Source organism: Polistes canadensis, unplaced genomic scaffold, assembly GCF_001313835.1.
Source record: "Polistes canadensis isolate GaletaPanama2010 unplaced genomic scaffold, ASM131383v1 scaffold_53, whole genome shotgun sequence".
NCBI classification, from domain to species: Eukaryota; Metazoa; Arthropoda; class Insecta; order Hymenoptera; family Vespidae; genus Polistes; species Polistes canadensis.
Window position 1 is genome coordinate 427,261 of NW_014569600.1, and position 21,545 is coordinate 448,805.

The 21,545-nt window shown below is 32.0% G+C and overlaps 2 protein-coding genes across 4 annotated transcripts in view; one reads left to right on the forward strand and one right to left on the reverse strand.

Moving 5' to 3' along the window:
- Nucleotides 1-8,372, forward strand: part of LOC106785601 (E3 ubiquitin-protein ligase Rnf220-like) — a 205,345-nt gene extending 196,973 nt beyond the window's left edge. For all 3 annotated transcript variants that reach the window (XM_014746216.1, XM_014746218.1, XM_014746217.1), the window contains 5 exons: nucleotides 3,649-3,944; nucleotides 4,941-5,211; nucleotides 5,710-6,227; nucleotides 6,897-6,971; nucleotides 8,217-8,372. In XM_014746216.1, the coding sequence (XP_014601702.1) occupies nucleotides 3,649-3,944; nucleotides 4,941-5,211; nucleotides 5,710-6,227; nucleotides 6,897-6,971; nucleotides 8,217-8,288 (1,232 nt within the window). In that variant the 3' untranslated portion in view covers nucleotides 8,289-8,372. The remainder of the gene's footprint in view (nucleotides 1-3,648; nucleotides 3,945-4,940; nucleotides 5,212-5,709; nucleotides 6,228-6,896; nucleotides 6,972-8,216) is intronic.
- Nucleotides 8,373-15,860: 7,488 nt separating this feature from the next.
- LOC106785593 (filamin-A-like) overlaps nucleotides 15,861-21,545 on the reverse strand; it is a 31,832-nt gene continuing 26,147 nt past the window's right edge. Inside the window, exons 15-19 of the mRNA XM_014746204.1 lie at nucleotides 20,413-21,468; nucleotides 18,525-18,718; nucleotides 17,424-17,865; nucleotides 16,948-17,151; nucleotides 15,861-16,647 (exon numbers count right to left, since the gene is read on the reverse strand). Of these exons, the coding sequence (XP_014601690.1) occupies nucleotides 16,463-16,647; nucleotides 16,948-17,151; nucleotides 17,424-17,865; nucleotides 18,525-18,718; nucleotides 20,413-21,468 (2,081 nt within the window). The 3' untranslated portion in view covers nucleotides 15,861-16,462. The remainder of the gene's footprint in view (nucleotides 16,648-16,947; nucleotides 17,152-17,423; nucleotides 17,866-18,524; nucleotides 18,719-20,412; nucleotides 21,469-21,545) is intronic.

The window sequence follows — 21,545 nt, forward strand, 5'->3', positions numbered from 1 at the left end:
TCTATAATATTAATAATATAATCAAAGGAAATATATTTTCTATCTAATTGATTTAAAATCATATTCTATATTGATATCTTAATATATGTTTTTTTTTCTTTTTAAAAATTTCATTTGACCACTCACGATACAGGAATAAGTATATAACATATATATAAAGTCTTGATAAGTTTAATATTATAAAATTTAGTATACTTAACGGTATCGATAAACACGACTAACCCAAATATCTATAAAAAAAATCAAATGAACTTTTCGATACAAATTCAATATTTATCTCGCACACAAATACCAATAGAATATTTTTATAATATGCTACAGAGATAACTATAAAAGAAGAAAAAAGAAAAAAACAAGTATACCCAAAATATACGAGAATAAATGAAACAATAAAAATCATTAATAAAAAGTAAGAAAGAGAGAGAGAGAGAGAGAGAGAGAGAGAGTAAGAAAAAATTGAATGAAAAGAAAATCTAATCGAGAGAAGAAGATCGTTTTGTAAAAGTACGGGGCGTTGGCATACTATTTTCCTCATGATTATTTCCGATCGAACTCCATACAAGAGTGCAATAGGGTGATAAGGGGGCAGGGGGAGGAGAGGGGAGGGAGTAGATGATACTAAAGTGAAGAGAGGGTGTCTGTGTCTCGTTCAATAAAGGAAAGAAGAAAGGAATATCGAGTACGAAGGCACGTACATAAATTTGCCCGGTGTATCTAATTGAATGGGGAAACGTAAAGGAAAAAAAAAAAACAAAAAAGAAAAGGATAAGGAAAAGGAAAGAAAAATGATAGAGAAGAAATATTGAGTGATGAGAAATTTTGTGTATCGACAAACAAAAAAAAGATATAAAATATGTTAGTAAAAAGAATATAAAAAATAGAGAAGTATTAAAATATATTTGAACGTATATATTTTATTTGAGTTTTGGTATACTCGATATCATTCGAATGAACTTGTTAGACACGGGATAAGATCAAAATTGAACATTGTTTTTTGCTCTTTTTTATTTCTATTTTTTTGATAATTATTTTATAAAAATGATACTACATAAATCTATGAATGAATAATTGAAATATTTAGACAATTGTTTTGGTATATATTTATATATTTAATATTAATATTCTAACGACTCGTGTGTAACTCTTTGAGAAGTAACGCGTATTAAATAAATAAATGATTATTTTTTAATTTAATGATTTGTTTTTACTTCATTAATATATAATATTTAACAATCATTATTTTGAATAACATAAAATATTCTTTATACCGATTATTAACTTTAGATTGAAATGTGTGGGAATAAATTTAATATCATTATTAAATATTTCATAAATCATTCATAAGTATTTAAAGATAAATATCTATTGATTCTAAATATAATATAAATTCTAGCCTAATCGTAGAAAAAAAGAAAAACAAACTATAACGCATTAAAATACTAGATAATATAAAAAAATACAAAAAAAGGTATTTTCGCATACTATTATAATCTGTAATATATATTTATCCTACAAATGATTCACAAATCATCTATATAATATTTTATATATAAATATAATCTGGGGGGGGGGGGCAGAGAGAATATATTTCATAAAATACAAATTTATCCTATCCAACTCAACGTATATACATCTTTATGGTCTCTCAAAGAAAAAGAAAAAGAAAAAAAAAAAGGCAAGAAAAAGAACGAAGAAGAACGAAGATAGAAATACCTAAACGAATACCATACTGACATCATTTAAATAAACGTCCTGACGTAGAATGAGATAAGATTAAAATCGGGAAGCTGTCCGGTTGGTTATAAAGAAGAAGAAAAAAAAGATTCTTCCGACAAAAAAAAAAAGAAAATAATATCTAATTGCAAAGTTTAGAAATAAAAAATTAAAAAGTATCGTTATTGCTGGCCCCCAGTGTGTTATCGTGTTATGGTCGAAACAATGAAAAGTATGCTTACGCAAGTGAATCCGTTTATTTCCACTAACTGTGGATAGGTGTGGGGAGGGAGGGGGGTGGCTTCCCTTTCTTTCTTCTTTCCCCCCTTGTTCCACCCTTTCTTTATTCCCATCGTTGTCTCAACTCTGACGAATTTTACTCAAGCCGAATGTTATCCGTCGACTGAACACCCGAAACTAACTTTTTTCTTCCCCCTCCACCCCCCCACCCCACACCCCCTTATCGTTGTTCTCTGACGTTGTAGTCGAAGGTCGAGTTGTTAAAACAAGCAACCGGGGCTCTTCTAAATTTTCTGTTTAGGTTTTGGATCAAAGTGAATGTGTATATTACGTGTATGTATTTATGTAAAAAATGCATACGTAAATCATACTTGTAATATGAATTTTTTATTTAATATCTGTTAACGTTAATCACGTATCTAATACGTTTTATTTTTTATTTTGCAAATAAAATGTTCCATTTTAAATTAATTATGTTGTTCTTATGTCGGATAAAAACATAAGACAAATTATCCCCCCTCTTAGAATTCCTTAAATGTGGAATATAATTGAAAAAAAAAAATAAAAAAAACTTTCGTAGAAATTTATCGTTAAAAACGTGTGTATTAGTGTAAATTATATTCTAATACATTTTTGTGTTTTGTTTATACTCGTCAATTGGAAATATTATTTTTATGGTATTTCTAATTCAATTTTCTTATATGCAATTTTTTTATATATTTATATGTTTAACATTGTTTCTGTAGATAATCATTTTTAAGTGCTAATTAATTAGCTAATTTTATCTAGGAACAGAAATTTTATTATCAAAAATAATACTTGTTTTATGATTAATTTAAATAAATGATGCATTTTGAATATTCTTTACAATTACACAAAATGTTACACATATAGTATATATCGTACATTATTCTTTTTAAAACAAACAAAAATTAAGCGATTATTCGTAAATAATTCAAATCGTTAAAACAATTATAAATATCATTTTCGAAAACACTTGCAAATAATTCTTTCAATTATATTGTTCTTTCTCTCTCTCTCTATCTCTCCCTTTTTTTTTGTTCTACACCAGATTTTATTTTTATCCCCTATCGAGAGTCAAACGTTTAAAGAAATATTTTTAGATATATCTCAAATTTTCTTTCTTCTACAAAATTTAAAACCAGAGAGAAATATCTTTTCTTTTTTCTTCTTTCTTCTTTTTCTATTTCTTTTTCGTCGACTTCACTTTTCCAACCAAAATTCCATACGGATCGTCCTCGTCGTCGTCGTCAAATAAACGAGAACAAACAAACGAAATTGCGCGCGTGCGTATGTATGTGTGTGTGTGTGTGTGTTCCACTTCGCTTGATCTCTCGCATCTGCTGACTATTATTTTTTTTTTTTTAAATAAATATACCCGGTACACACTTAAAAACAAAAAAGAAAAAAAAAACCCCGCATACATAAGTAAAGCGTATATTTAACGCGTTGAATCATACAATTACACATACAATTTAGATATAATAATAATTTTTCGAGCACCAATAAAAAAAGAAAAAAAAGAAAGATCTGACGTTTTCAAAAACGATCGTCATCTTCTTCTTCTACTTTTTCTTCTTATTCTACTTATTCCTGAATGTGTTTCATTTTGCTTGACGTTATTTGTTCTCTTTTGTTTTTTGTTTCAAAAAAAAAAAAAAACCAAAAAAATAGGCAAAAAGAAATTCCCATCGGATCCGTCGTGTTGTCCGGTATGTGGGGTAACGGTTAGACCGCAGGAACTCGAGCAACATTTTGCTCAGGAACTCGATCGACTTTATAAAATCTCGTCAGCTTCGTCAAGACCACGACCACCCAGGTCTACATTGCCACCAGTTCATCCGCAAGATCATCCACATGGGCCAATGTTACATGCACCGTCGGCTGCTGATGGTCCACCACATGGAACACCTCATCAGACTCCTCAGGGTAGATGGGAGACCTATAAAAGAATCAAGGCGAATAGACAGGTATATTTTATTGTTTTCTTAATTTTATTTTCTTTTGTTTTTATATACATTATCACTTTTTATTTATCACATGCGATTCGTACAAATAAATTATCTTAATTAACAAATATAATTATATTTTATTTCCTTTTATTTAGAGAGTTACGAATTTTTGGCACGATTAAGAATTCAATGTTTAGCATCTTGTTTTTTGTTTATTTTTGTTTTTTTTTTTTATACATTATCACTTTTTATTTATCACATGCGATTCGTACAAATAAATTATCTCAATTAACAAATATTATTATCATATTTTATTTCCTTTTATTTAGCTACGAATTTTTGGCACGTTTAAGAATTCAATGTTTACGGTCTTGTTTTTTGTTCTTTTTTTTTCTATACATTATCACTTTTTATTTATCATGCGATTCGAATAAGAAATATTATAATTAACAAATATATTTTAATTTATTTCCTTTTATCTGTGATAGCTACGAATTTGGGCATAATTAAGGATTCAATATTTTATATCTTGGTTTATTTTTTTTTATTTTGGGTTCTTTTTAATATAATTATTTAATTTATATAATAATTAACGTCAACGTGAAGCACTTATTTTGCTATTTGTATAATTTAATTATTAATTAATATTTATATTATTTATGTGTGTTATATACAATCTTTTTCTTGTTGTTTTTTGATAAATCATTTAACGTAGATATAAATTGTTTTAATTTTTGTAAGAATAAAATTAGGATGAGATTAAAGATTGTATATATGTATATTGTAATAATTACATCTTTATAGTATAGTTTTATTTAAGAAATTGCATAAAAATTAAAAGAATGCTAAAATGAGAACGTTATAATCTTAAATTTGTATGCAATTTCTTAAATAAAACTACATTAAAAAGGTGTAATTATTACAATATATGTATATAAAAAGTTATTAATGAATGATTATAGTATTATTAATTGTTTTTCTTTTTTTTTTCTATTTATTATTGTTATTTTCTAGGCAAGGATTCGTGTTAAGAATAGAAAAAGAAAAGCGGACGAGCCAACGTGTCCGGTCTGTAGCGAAAGATTGTCGGGTACTCCGGAAGAATTGAATCAACATGTAGAACGTTGTCTAAACAAGCATAATAACGGTAATCCAGCAGGTCAACACTCGAATCTCGATGAAGAAGAAGTCGACGTCGAGGGTGACGCCGAAACCTTTGAAGAATACGAATGGGCAGGTCAAAGAAGAGTTAGGGCTACGTCAATGCTTGTTGGTGGATTTTCTGGTACGTTTAATAATACTTTATCTAATATTTTATCTTTCTCGAAGAGGATATATAATTGATTATTTTTATAAATAATATTTACACATTAATTTGTTCGTAACATCTCTTGTAATATCAATCATAAATGAAATTAACACACACACGTGTCATGTTTTCGTTAGATATTTTTATTCAATTTGTTTGATGTTTTGACGAAATGAAATAAAATATTTCATCGTGTATACCACAATTGGAAATATATGAAAAATTAATTACAACTGATTGTCACAATTACGTAAAAATTGATAAACAAATTCGATCCTACTAATATGTTTATTTTAAAAATAAATAAACAAATCTAAATAATATGAAATAATATAGAAATGAATTGACACAAAAAAATAGAAACCAAATACAAATATTAAAAATTCTAAAAATAAATAAATATATCCCAATAATTATATATTATCAACACGCAACAACAAATTTAATGAACAAAAAATGATTTCAAAAATGTAGCCGTAGGTTTGGCAACGTCATCGAGCAATCGTTCGGGTGGTGGTGGTGGAGGTGGAGGTGGAGGTGGTGGTGGTGGTGGTGGTGGTGGCGAAGGTGGAAATCAACAGGACGAGGAAGACGTTGATTTAGTTGTCGACGGTGACGACGTTGCGGAATTTGGTCCAGCACAATATTCCGAAGCTGATGTTGTAACACTAAGGATTGACGGTACACCAAGGGAACAAAAGGAAAGGGACGCACTTAGGGAAGCTGTTATCTCACCTAACGCACCTCACACTCCTCATTCCGATCAGCTGGCGCAACAAGGGTTGCTCGAGGTCAAACCGGAACCTGGTACCACGACCACGACCAGTTCATCATCTACCCCTATTCCTGGTCAACAAAACGAACTCGATGAAAATGTTTCCTCATCACCTAGAAGGGACGGTGATACCCCCGTTGTCGAAGCACTTCGCGGTAGGATCAAAGAACTCGAAGCTGAGATGCGTGGTCAACTTTTCAAATGTCTCATTTGCATGGTGAGTTCGATCTTTTATTTATTTCTTTTTTTTTTTTCTTTAATTCTTTGTGGTTACTGTGTATCGATACGTATACGAATGTATAAATTTGCGTATTGATTGATTATTGTTTTGAATTTTGTCACATGAATATTATACTAAAGAAACAAAAAGAAATTTTAATTATTACATATATATTTAATATTTAACTATTTATTATAATTATATATCTAGTTAATAGTAATATCAATCAACTTGAAACAATCGTACTAACAATAAATTACTATTTCGTACCTAAAAAACAATTCAGTAATTAAAAGTATTCACCACTCAATGGGTTAAACAAATTTATAGCAAAATTTTAGCTTTATTTTTAATGGGAACACTAACTTAATATTTTTTTTTTCTTAATCGTACCTAATAGCCAAGTATTCGTTTTGCATCAAATACTTTTCAATTAATTATAATTCGTTAGTATAGTTCACAACACAAAATATTTATTTTAATAAAATACGAAATATTAAGTATGATTCCATGAGTGGACTCCCGATTACCCAGATATGGGTTATACGTTCATTTTCTAATTCAAATTAAATACAAATTTTCAATTGTAAATTCAAATAGAGATAATATTTACTAGGAAGTAATATATTCTAATACATTTTTGTTCTTTTCTTTTGCATTTAACAGGAACAATATAAGAAACCAGTGACGTCCGTATGCTGCTGGCACGTGCATTGCGAGCAATGTTGGCTACACACGCTGGTAAGTTTTAAATTAAACGTCTATTACCAATATAAGAAAAGAAGAAAAACAAAATAAATAAATAAATAAAAATAAAAAATAAAAAGCAAAAAGAAGGGAAGAAAATGATTAAAGAGAAACATGAAGATAGAGAAAGATGTAAACGATCGAATAAATAATTTTCATGACCGAAAGAGACGTTATACTTACTCGTTTAAGTAATAAAAAAGACGAATAGGGTTGCTAAGAAACACCGCTAATTGCGTCAGACCATTCGACGATACACTTTAGAAGAAGAAACCACTTTTTTCAAATCGTTGCTCTTATCCGGACAATCGTGTCGTCCTGGCTTCCTTGAGCTTATAAAGAATAAAAAGAATGAAAAAAGTTGGAGATATTTTTCTCATTTTCTCTCTTTCATTCTCTATCTCTATCTCTGTCTCTTTCTCTTTCTCTTTCTCTTCCAGAAACGGGAGGATCTACTTTGTACAACGTTTCTTTATCGTTTACCATAATGGCTGTTTACCGATCAGTTTTTAAAGTATTATTTTATTCCCGTTCGTCGAAATGAGCTTTAACCAATCGCGATTGGATACCTATATCATTCGTTAACGACGTTTTATCTTTAATGAATCGAATATGTTTTTTGTTTTCTTTTTTTTATACGATACGATAAGGTAGTAATCCACAAAATATTAGGGTTTACCGTTACCGAGTTTTTCCTTTTTTTTTTATCTGAAACTTGGATCAAAGTTATCGACGATATAAGAAATTTGTATTATAATGAAACTGGTATATATATATTGTATAAACACTTTCGAATATTTTTAATATTTATTTTCTAACGAGACTATATATATTATACTGTTAAATGTTGGCAAGTATTTTCTTTAATCTTTATGAATTATGTTCGATTATAGTTTAAACATTTATAAAAATATCGAATCAAATTTACTTTGTAGAAAATTTTTGGCAGATGAATTATCCGAATGTTGGATAAAAAAATTAAATACACACGCTAAACACTTTCGAATATTTTTAATATTTATTTTCTAACGAGATTACTGTTAGATTTTTGCAAATAATTTTCTTTAATCGTTATAAATTATGTTCGATTATAGTTTAAACACTTTTAAGTTTAATATTGAGTAACTTTTATATGTGAAAATTGTTACGAATTGATCGGAATAACTTATCAGAATTGAATTCAAAAATGGAAGTGTCGTTTAATATTTTACCTTTTCGTTTGTTTTTGTTTATTTTCAGGGTGCAAAAAAGCTCTGCCCGCAGTGCAACATGATAACCTCGCCATCGGATCTACGACGGATCTACATGTGAAGTCAATCTCGTACGAAAGCTGATCAAGTATACTACAGATCGACTAACGTCCTATGCTCCGCCTAAAACACAATAATTTAAATAGTAAAAAGAATTAAAAAGAAGCAAACGAACAAACAAACAAACAAACAAACAAGCAAGCAAGAACCGATGATTAAACGAAACGAGAAAAAAAAAGAAAAAATACCAATGACCTAATAAGAATTGTCGAAAATAATAATAATAATAATAATAATAATAATAATAATTATCTCGCTTAGAGAATTATTCCGAAATCCGTCAAATTTCAAATATGTAAATACTTGTAAAAAAAAAAAAAAGAAAACGAAAAAAAAAACACACACAATTAACAGACAAAAGAAAAAAAACGAGAAAAAAAAACAAAAAAAAAAAATTAAAGTAATAATAATTCGTCGATGTAATAATAACGTAAATTAACTATCTCACGTAAACGAACGTACACGCACGGATTAAACAACCACCACCACACTACCACTACCATAACCAACACATACACACATAACACGCAACATTAAACGAATGTGGAGAAAAAAAATCGATCGATCGATAAACTGCGATCGATTTTTTTTTTCTTTCTCTCTCTATCTGATCCATACCTTCGAGAAAGGAGAGACAGAGAGAGTGATTACTCTCCATCTCTCTCTTTACCACTTTCTCTTCCCTCTTTCTCTCTCTCTGAGTGTAACGCACTTTTTAGTATTAGTAAATTAACTCTTTTTAGCAATTTACCGAACGTGAATTAGAAAACGTTTCGTGTCTCTTCCACTTCGTAACAATTATATTTTCAATAAATCCGAATTTAATTTTGGTATGATTTAATTTAGAACTTTTTAAAAAAAAAAAAAAAAAAAGATGCAACGACAAATTGAAAACACAAATTATATTACATTATATTGTATTGTATTTATATACCATGGGAATAATTTAAATGTAAAAAATAAATATATATATATATATATAATTTGTTTTTGACACGGATCGATATTATAAAATCCAAATTTATTTATTTTTTTGTTGAAAAACTCAACGAAGTTACGAGAGACGAAACGACAAATACGAATTATTCTTTTTTTCTTTTGTTTTTTTTTTTGTTTTCGTTTTGGTAGATCCCTACGTAAAATTCCACCCTTTTTTTTTCCAAAAAGAAAAAAAAGGAAAATAAAATCGCGAACTTTGAAGTTGATCGTACGACGTTGGCTCCAATATATAAATAAATACACATATATATGCATATATTTTTTTATTTTATTTTGGTTTATTTTTTCTTTTTAATTCGTAGAATAAATTCGCAAGCGTAACGGCGCGTGTTAAATTTTTTTCATTTGATTTGAATTTGATAATATAAAAGCGAGAACGAACCATGCGTACGTATTACATATGTATGACAACACAACATGTATGATTAAAAATACACACACTCTGTCATACTTATAAATATATTATTAAATTAAAATATATATATATACATAAAAAAAATAAAAGAGCAGTCGAGATTTTTTTCTGTTGATAAAAAAAAGAAACAAAACAAACGAAGAAAATTTGTCCCACACAATTTGGAAATACGTACACGATCGATGAGCTGTCTCCCCCCCTCTCCTCCTTGTCCTGCCCCTTCCCCCTCCTTTGCACCTTGCACCCTTCGATACATACTCTCGTTCTAATCCTCGAACAAAGAAATAATCGATTCGAACAAAGATCGAAAAGAAAGTAACCCAACCCCTCTCGATCGTTTATTTTTATTCTTCCAAGGTTAAATATTATAATAAAGAAATAATAAATAAAAGGAAAGAGAACATTAAAATATACAAATCATCGTAATTGTTTTTCTTAGCTCTTGTTCGTTTTTTTTTTCCTTTTCGTTTAGCGATTTTTTTTCTCATTCTAACACACCGATCGAGAAATTCGAAACTTTCTTATCGATCTACGAGAATCGAATAATTATTATCAAAAGCATTTAGCTAATCGTCGAATCGTTGGCTCGCCCCCCAACGCGAGTACACTATTACCTGTAAATAAATGAAAGAAGAAAAAAAAAAAGAATGATAATAATGATAATGATAATGATAATGATAATGATAATGATGATGATGAAGAAAAAGTGTAGCAACTACCCTCTTTTCTCCCTGAACGCTGTTATGTAATCCATAATAAAACGATCATGGAATTTGGTGTCGTTACAATTATCTCCCCATAATCATCTTAAAAACTTAACTCGTCGCAAATTATTCGTTAAGAGAGAAAAAGAAAAGAAAAGAAAAGAAATGAAAAAAATTATTCGACACTTTTTGTTTTTTCTCTATATCTCTCTCTATCACTCTTTTTCTAATGATAATAATAATAATAATCTACTAAGGCTATTATATAAATATATATACAATTTTATTAACACCATTATTATGATGTTCATCATTATTTTCACGATAAAATTCCTAAAAAAAAAAAAGAAAAAAGAAATAATGTTCAATATTTAACGATCGTCATATTTAATTTCCATTATTTTTTCACGAACATTTAAAACTACTTCAATAATCATTATTATATTACATATATATATATATATATGTTTTAAAAAGCCATGAATAATTTTTCAGTGAAAAAAAAGTCAAAAAAACAATAACGCATTTCGATATAATAACCAACAGGCAACAGCGTTGGTGTAAATATGCAAGTTCGAAAAGGTAAGTATAAATAATAAATGGAAACAATCGAATAAAAAAAAAAAAACTTTTTTCTTTTCCCCATAAAAATTCCCAAAAGTAAACGGAATTAAAAGTAAGTAAGTATAATGAGAAAATAATAATGGATGCGAAGAAGATTTAAGATTCAACCGCAAAAGGTGAGAGTAGAAAATGAAGGTACAACAACACCTACGATAATAATAATAATACAACAACAACAACCGAAAAAGAATAAGAATAAAAGAAAGGGCCAAGGATTGCGAGTGCGAAGGGTTTTGCGGGTTTCTCCGGTAAAAGTGGGAGGGAGTAACGGGAGGGGAGGGTGTTTAATATCCGTCTCTTATCTCTTTCCTGGTCTTCTATATATATATATATATATCTTTCTCTCTCTATCACTCCCTATCTCTATCTTCATCTCTCTTTCTGATTAAAGCAGTAAGGTTGCGAAAGTATGTGACAAAAAAATTGTACAAAATGGCCGCGACGTTAGGGAAGAAGGATAGGCAGGGAAAAGAAAGGTAGGTGCTTGTAAGTACGAATAAGGGGTGGATGGATGGAAGGGGTAGGAAAAAAATTAAAAAAGAAAAAAATTAGGAAGAAAGATGGTGGTAGGTGGGTGTGGATATATCTATATATATATATATATATATATATATATGTATTCGTAACTGTAAAGGACACAGAGGTAAAGAAAGAAAAACGGAATCCTAGAAGAAAATAAAAGAACGAGAGAGAGAATGCGTGGTAAAGAGGAGTTTCAGGAGTAGTAGCAGGAAGGGGGTGTAGCAGGGGTGGAGGGGTGGGATCGGTGAGGCAAAAGGTGGTGCCGGAGGTGACAGGAAGGTGGAGCTCCGTGGTTTGCAGGTGCGCTTTCGTCGAAAGGACAGAAAGGAGTGCTACTACTATACTGTGTACAGTACTCGTCGAGAATGTGGTGGGGATAGAAAGGTCGTATGAGAGAGAAAGAGAGAGAGGGAAAATGGGAAAAGGTTCTGGAAAAGCTGAAACCCCAGGACGTGGGGGAATAGAACAGGAAAGGTGGGTTCGTGTTGCGGAGGCGCGGTACCAGAAAGCTCCGCCTATCCTTTCCTCTACGAAATTCTCTTGGTATATTCTTCCTATATTCTAAAGACATTTATTTTCTCTGTGTGTGTGTATGTGTGTGTGTATAATGGGTGTCAGTGTGAATGTACAAAATTACGTTTACCTAGAGAAGATATCTCTTATTACGAGAGTTTCGCGACTTGAGCGAAGCAAAAGAGGGACCCACCTTTTTCACTCGTTTCGCGTCTATGAGAAAAAAAAGAACTTTCACACTTTTATTTCAAATTTATCTTTATTTCTTTTTTGTTTTTATTATATATAAATATATACCCTTCTTTTGGTTTTTCTTTTGGTTTTTTTTTTATTATCTTTATACACATTTTTTGGTGTCTCTCCTTTAAAGTTCGAAAAAAATTCAACGAACCGTTACCTATTCGCACGATTACTTTCGTTCACGCCTCTTTTTCTTTTTTTATCTTTATGAGATAGAGCAAAGAGGTTGGTGGTGTGTGGTTAGGAAGACGAAGGAAGGGTAGTTTACTTTTCCGAATTCGCCTACGGAATTTGAAACGATTTTTATAACGATTTTAATACTAACCTGTGTATATATTGTTTTAGTTAAGACAAATGTTTCTTGAATTTCTTTTTTTTTTTTGTTTATTTTATGATATCCAAAAAAGTTTCGTAGAAAGTAAAAAATAAATAATTGCTTAATAAAATAGTACCATGGGATGTATTGAAATATCCAATTTCAATTTCAAAATTCACGTTATCTCGACTTAAAGATCAATGAAAACCCATGAAACACAAAAAGGGGATCATCTCACGGCTTCTTTATCGTAGAGAATAAAATGTTCTCTTTAGAATCTCAGAAAGAAAAAAAAAGAAAAGAAATAAATGTACAGAGAAAAGGGGCCCGAACATTAACATATTATACGAGGAATGGGGGAGGAGATAACCTCAAAATATTAATGTTCCTCGTATTCCATCCAAGAGAAAAAAGAAAGAACAAAAATAAGAAAAAAAGTAAAATAATATACATATACTACATATATATATATATATACATGTATACCTGACGAGTGGTGTAAAACATAACCTCGATTCGTAAAACAAACGGTACCTCCTCCTCTTAGTAGGCGTTTATAAATCCGTCCTCTTGCGAGAAGAGGGCGTGTATATATCTCTGAGGAATATTCGGAGGAGGGATAAAAGAGTGAGAAAGATAGAAATACTGAATAATAGAGAGAGTGAGAGAGAGGAGGAGGTTCGTACCGTGATCGTACAACTCGACAGTACAGCGCAACTCCCTGGGACTGTTTGAAACCTCCCTCCTCTTTGAAATCCTCAGCTCGGTTTGGACCTCAGTGACGCCTGCGAACTTCGCACGAACTCCGAACGAATTATACCTTTTGTTAACGCCCCCATCACCGTCCCATCGAGCCCGTAAACCAACCAGAATTCTTGCCCAGTCTCGAAGCTTCCTCCACCTCCATCTCCACCTCCAATTCTCCTCCTTTTTCTCCTCCCACTTTTCCACTTCCTCCTCCTCCTCCTCCTTCTTCTCGTTCACCTCACATCGTCTCACTCGTTGTCTATCCTTTTTTACCCCCCCCCTCCTCCCCACCCACCTCTTTCACGATCAACGAGTTATGCTTCTTCTTTTTCTTCTTATTCTTCTTCTTCTTTCTCACTCCAGCAACGATATGTTTCGAGTTACCACACGAGAGAAAACGTCTTCTTCTTCTTCTTCTTCTTCCCCTCGTTTTCTTTTTTTTTTATTTCCCTACTTGTTTTAAGCTCGAGTAGAAGTGTGTATCTGGCTGCTGTGTGCACGTGTGTGTTAGTGCGTTGATATCCTCGTCTAGCTTTATAACTTTCTTCTTTCTCTGTTTGTTCAAGTAAAACCACAATGTTCCTGAGCGTGAATAATTTTCTCCGCAACGAGTTCTCCTCCTCCTCCTCGTTTTTTTTCTTCTTCCACTACCACTACCACCTCCTCATCCTTTTCATCCTTCTCTTTCTATCTCCCTGACGATCAATTTCTTCTTCTTCTTTCATTTTTTTATTTTCTTCTTTTAGAGTTTCTTCGTACTCTTTGATGATTTTACATGAGGAATGTTTTATAAAATGAAAAAGTACGAAAGTCGGAGAAAAACGGAAGAGTTACGAAAGTTTATTTTTTAGAGTTTTGAGAATATTTCTTTTATACATTTGTGAATTTATATTCGAACATTCTCTCTGAAGATGATTGTATTCATTTATTTTATTTAAAGGTTATATATTTTGGATTTTATGATTAGAAAAAACAAGATGGCGTCTAATTTTTACTTACCATCGAGTTTCCAAAAAATGGTTGTTTTAAATTATTGTATAAAATAAACAAAAGTTATAATAATAAAATGTAAGATACGTACAAAGGTGTTTTTAAAATTCATTTTAACGAAACGAACAAATTATAAATTTCTTTTTTCACAGGTATTTGGAGTGGTGGTAGCATAATTTTTTAACTACATTGTAATTGGAGATTTCACATGTTAATAAAAAAAAAGAAAAATATAAAAACAAAATTGTAATTCAATTAATTAAACCAATATTCACATTTTTCAGTTCTTTTTAGTTTCTCTTGCAGTAATGCAATTTATAAAATATATACAAGGTGTCTCGTATACGGTGATTCAAGCGAGTACTCAATTTTTATGCATTTTAATACGTTTCCAAATATTTTGTCAGAATGATGATACTTTTTTATTATCAATTCTATTTTTACGTTTATCGAACAAAAGGTTGTTAATTTTCAGGCTGCACTTGGTTGCAAGCTGATGTCAGCCAAAAATGTATAAGAACTCGACAAATATTGAAATTTAATTTTCTTCCGAAACAATCCCCTCATACGAACAAATTTTATTTTATATTATCGATTGAATTTTTCGCATAAAATCACCCTTACTTCTCGTTCGTATTACCGATTACAAGAAACCCCTTGTACAATAATCAAAAAAAAAGATAAATTTGTTGTCGTGAAACAAAATACACAATATCTGCATATGTTCTTTAAGAAATATATTATTTATTTAACCTCTATATATATATGATGTTAACGTATAATAATCAATCGTAATATATTTAATTCTATACTTAATCAATGATATAATATAACGTGATGCAATATCAGAAAAAATTGTCGATTCTCGCAACACGAGTTATATATTTTATTTACGTTTTACTATAATCATTATAATTCATTCAATGTTCACATATAACATTATCATTTCTTTCCTCCTTAAATTATTTTCCCACATTTCGTATGTCATCACAAAAAATTTTAATCCTATATTTATCAATATATATTTATTTTATATATAATATATATATATATATATATTTTTTTGTCTCTTTCTATTTTTGTGGTTTTTTTTCTTTTTCTTCGTTCGTTTGTTTTTGTTTCTTCCTTTAAGGCACATACGGTTTTTATTAATTTTGTAGAAATTATTCAATAACGAATAATTGACCCACATTTTAGCGACACTTTTTAAAATATTTAATCATCATCGTCATCATCATCATTATCATCCATTTAAATCCGTTTCTACGAACGGATAGAAGACAAAAATTCCTAAGATTAGAAGAAAGAAAGGGGATAAGAGGGGTGGAGGGGAGGAGGAGGAGGAAAACAGGGAAGAGAGAAATTAATCTCGATCTCGATGAAGAAATAAATCTACGAGGGACGTGCTTAAAATGTAAAAAGAAAAAAGTTGGCAGATCTATCGAGTAATATGGGGGGGTCAAAAAAGAGAGAGAGAAAAAAAAAGAAAAAAGTAACCTTAAAAAGGTTATTTACAAATACATAATGTTAAAGTACAATTGAGCAAGAAGGATTTGCGAAGAGAACAACGAGGAAAACAAAAGGATTGACAAGATTATAAAGATAAATATAAAGAAACGGGGGGTGGGGATGGGGGAAGGCTTGCGCGAAGGATGCGATCAATCCGACAATAAGAAAAGGAAAAAATAAGAAAATAAAGGAAGAAGAATGATCGGTAGGAATATACAAGATCATTCGATGGTCTACTAGAAATAGAGGATGAACAACGACGATAAGAACGAAGTTGTTGGTTGGTTGGTTGGTTGATCGAAGGGGGGAATCTAAGAAAATACATATTCGATAAGTTCAGCATTCGAGAGATCGTGCTAAATCGAACACATGGGGATATGTCCATTTTCTATAAAGGTTTTCCCTTAAGCAAACGTTGTTGATTCCACGTAAGGAAAGACAATACTCTCGGCGGGTCTGAGCATGCGTGCGTGTCTCTGATGTGTGTACGTATGTGTACGTGTGTACGTATATGTGTAAATGTGTATATGTGTGTGTGTGTGTGCGTTGAACTCGTTGAAATTTTGTTTTTTTAGATCTTCTTTCTATATTTCCTTTTAGACCTCGACCTTGTACGGTGATCCAGGAATGTGATCGTCGCCCCACTTGACGATCACGATATATTCTCCTCGTTCACGTACCAAGTAACTGACGTTGTAGTTGTTTCTACCCGTGTGCTTCAAGTATACCTCCTCGCATGGTCCTTTGGGACCGTAAACGCCAACGTAAAGAATGTTGTTTCCTGTATAATTAACGGTCGGTCAGTCGTATCGATTATTATTATTATTATTATTATTAATGTTAAAATATAAAATAAAAATAAATTCAGTTAAATCAATACAGACATCAAACGAATATACTTATACAAAGATACACGCACACAGATGGTAGATGATAGAAAGAAATGCGGATGAAACTCAATATGAATTTTTAATCGATCATCTGCGATGTACGTGTGTCCTTTTCTTTTCTTTTTTTATTCTTTCTTATACGTTTATATTTCTTATTATCATTATTATTATTATTATTATTTGAAACTTACCAGCGTCACCGGCATTTACGGTGAACTGATTCTGCTTTCCCAAATAGGCCTTCTTAAGGCCCATACCTTTGCTCGTAACCTTACTCGCGTCCGATTTAAAAAGCGGTAACACGGGACCAGTTTGCTTTGCTTTAGATATCTTTTGTACCGTCTCTACCAGGATAGAACTCGTCTCTTGTGCACCCCTCTCCGCTAGATCCGCACCTATGATTATAAAAAAATAGAAAAGAAATAAAATTATGTATGAATTATTAATAATCAAATTGTTCTTTCTCAATTTGTTTGCGATCGAACTGAAAAATTCGAATTTATCTCTAATGATAATTTGAATCCTCTTTGCTAAATATTTCAACTTCATATCTAAATCGTATAAATATATTATTTTGTTTATATATATATTAATATTCCTTTTAATCTTTGAAAATATTTTGTGATTGTGAAATAAGTATTTAACAATAAATAATTCAATTACTTACCGGTACATGATACTTTGTACGGCGAACCAACGATGTGATAACCATTGTATTTGATACTGATATAATAATCACCAGGTACCAAAGGTGTATACCTAACCTTGTAACCTTCCTCAACTTCGGTACAATCCATAGAAACCTTGCTAGGTCCGTCAACCGTAACACCGAGAGCACCGCTACCAGCGTTGCAAGTATCAATGATGAAATCTGTCTTTTGGCCTGTCTTAACTTCCATTAAACCATTGCCATAAGCGTGTAACGCTGCTGGGTCGGCATCCACTTTACCGACCTTGATACGATAAGGACTGCCAGATATATGTACTCCATTAAATTTCAAATGCAAACTGTGAATACCATTCTCACGTGCCATGAATCTCACGGAATAGGTGTCGGAATCGATGGATTGTATAAAACAATCATCCTCTATGCCACTCGGTGATACGATCTACAAATAATTAATAATTAAATATGTATAACATTAGGTATATACAAACGTGTACATACATATATATATATATAAAAGGAAATTTATTTCTTAGGATTAGTAAACTTATGTTATTTTAGAAAATCGTGTTATTTTGTCGAGCTTCAAAATAGATAACTATTATAAAATAAGTAACATAAAAGTTATTTTTAAAAACGATGGTTCAGAATAAATATTCTAATCTAACGGAAGACCTTGACCAATGATCGTCAACGTTTCAAGATCATCGTTAGAATACTATTCTTACTAACTCATGAAAAATATTTTTCTAATAATAATAGACAGATAGATAGTTATAATAATAATAATAATATGATGAAGAAGAAGAAGAAGAAGAAGAAGAAGAAATTTTCAATAGATAGTCGGCGCCTACGCAAAATGATGTGTCAGAATAATTTCACAAGAGACCACAACACGAGTATTATTTTCGTCCAATATTTCGCAAGATAATTTTTCCAAGTTGGATGGATGATATGTTGGATGACCTTGAGGGAAATATAATAACCGAAATACGATTTCTTCCCTTTTTTTTTAAAATACGCTTAACTTTTTATGTCAACTGTAATTAATTTCTCTTTTGTTCTTCTTCTCTCTTTCTCTTTCTCTCTAACAGATCGTACCTTTCCATCCAATTCACCCTTAGCTCCGTTCTTCCTGACTAGGAAGGTATAAGGCTTGTCAGGTTGTACACCACTTTCCGGAAATTGTGCAACCTCTAATTTGTGTGCATCACCCATAGCAGGTGATATGTAAACCTTGTAAGGCGAGTCAGGAATGTGTTGATCGTTGAACTTGACTCCTATTCTATATTCACCTAAAAATTACAAAAAAAAAAGAGGAAAAAAATACACAATGAATCGAATGTAATATAATATTTTCTTTCAAATATAATCATCATCATCATCATCATCATCATCATCATCATCATCACCCCGAAGGTTTATTTATTTTCAATTAAATTTATCTATCATATTGGAATTAACTATTCCTAAAAAAAATCCCCAAAAAATAACAAATAAAATGAAATTCTCATCGACGAACCATCGTTGTTGTCAGATTCCTCGGGTTCGTTTCCTTTCAAAACGATTTGCGTCGACGCTTTGAAGGTTGCCATAATATCGTTTTATCCTAACACGTGAAAATAGTGAAACTCCGCTTTTCCGGATGAAAACAAAATCGATTTTATCTTACGGTCAGATAAGAGGGCAGAAGTGGGTAAGAGTGGCCAGTGTAGGTAAGATAGGAAATGAAAAAAGAGAGAGGGGGAGGAAAAGGGGTTAAACGAAAAAGAAGAAATAGAAATAGAAGAAGAAGGAGAAGAAGGAGAAGAAGAAAGAAAAAAAATATGAAATGAGTTGTGTCCCGTTCACAACTCTAGAGCCGTGAGTTAATCGCGCACCACTACTTTCAGTTGAATCTAGCTGCTGATCTCGAATCGTCCACAGTGTTCCTCCACTACGACCACCACCCTGCTCTCTCACTCACTCACTCACTCACTCTCTCACTATCTCTCTTTTTCTTACGTAGCACATGGACCAAATATAACCACTACGATAATCCACGTCAAGCTGTGTGCTACTCACCAGGGCAAAATATGGATCCACCTTAACAAATATAGACGAAGATATTTCTGGATCAGCTGAAAAGCAGCCGATCAATCCGGCTGATGAGTGGGTGTCTCCGAATTACTCGACGACAACATACCAACGTAAGAACGAACACCTGCCTTATTTGTCTCCTAGGCGCCCAAACTTCAGTTTAAAGTATCAAAGAAAATCGTAAAAATAGTTTAACGCATCTCATTTTTCAAACAAATTTATTTATCGATCTATCGGGAAAAGAAAAAGATAAAAAGAAAAAAAAGAAAAAAGGACAACGACGTGTGACATAATTTCTACTGTTAAAGTTGTATATATCTATTACTACACACGTTACGCGTAAGGTATTCGGTTTTAGTAATATTGTATAATATGAATCATTAGAATGAATGAAATATATAAATAATAGTATTATATACAGTTTCTGTTTCTAAGCCAGGAAAACAATTTTCCTCTATTATTTTTCCTCCTCTCATTCTCACTCGTTAATACCGATTTACATGAAAGAAACTCGTTCGAGTTTAAACCCTGCGAATTTACGAGAAAATCTTCAAAGTACCTGACATTATATATCAACACGCGAGTTATAATTTTGTAAGATATAGCGACAAGCGGGACATCGGGTAACATCGTTACCGAGAGATGGTATGAATCGACGGCCTGGCAATGATCCATCTTTTTAAGTGTAAACCCTTTTAATAAATGTCAGGGAGAAGGCCTATTTAATTGATGTTTCCGCACCTTTCGAGTTTTACGAGCTTAACACGAGTTTAGGTGAAGATTATTTAAGACAAAAAAGAAAAAGAACAAAAATATGAAACGTTACGAAATAACCTTCGGAGAGTTAATGATATCTAATGATTATTAACAATAAGCCAATTATTTTGTTTAGGTGGGGGGCGTGGCTTACCAGGTTCAGAAGCGACATAACTGACATAACAACTGCCATCTTTGCGATCTTTGTAATCGATTTGGGCTTTGCTAGGACCCTCGACGGAAACCGCTAATGCACCAGCACCAGCTTCCCTTGTCCAGATGTTAAACTCGCATGGTTCACCTTGTTCGCCCCTTTCCAATCCAGGACCACCAGCGTGGACCCTGTGAGCTCCACCGTCTCTCAATGGGCCAACCGTGAATTGGAAAGGTGAGCCCGGAATGTGTATCTCCTTGTAACGAACCGAAACCGTGTGGACGCCTAATTCCTTGGGTACAAATGCGACAGCGTAAAGACCATCCTCGACTTCTTTGATCTCAGCATCTTCGGTGATTCCACCCGGTGAAGTAACAGTAGCAGCAAGATCGAAACACGTTATACCTGGCATCTTGAAGGTCAATTTGCATTGACTACCAACTTCGGTTATTGGTACCGCTTCCCTTTGCCTTTGGATTTTCTCTCTTTGACGATTGCTACCTTCTCCGGTAACTTTAACTGCGAACGGTGAACCATCCACGTGATGATCGGCAAATTTCAGATTGACTATGTAAATACCAGGCTCGGTGGGCTTGTAAAACATGTTCAACGTGCCATCTTCGTTGTCCTTGCACTGAATTTCAACCTTGCTAGGACCCTCAACCGAAAGTGACAAACCACCGAAACCAGCGTTTCTCGTGTCAACCGAAAACGTATTCTCAACGTGAGTCTTGCCTTCCTTCAATGCTGCACCAGTTACTTTGACCTTTTTAGCGTCACCAACTTCACGATCCTTAACCTCGATTTTGAATGGCGAATTTGGTATGTGCTTTCCCATTCGTTTGACGGATACTGCATGGGAACCAGCCTCGCGTGGTGTAAATGAAACGCAAACGTTATCGCTAGGTAATTTTTTCAAGAAACATGGCTCCTCCAAACCACTCGGTGCTATGATAGACGCGTTCAATGATCTTATATCAGCATCGGGAACTTTTCCAGGTAATTGAACCTCGCTACAGGATCCCACAGATATTTGATTTCTCTTACGACCCTCTCCTACAAATTTCATAATTGTTAATTAATTATTATTATCGATTTCTTTTTTCTACACGGGGTAATTAAGTCGACAATTT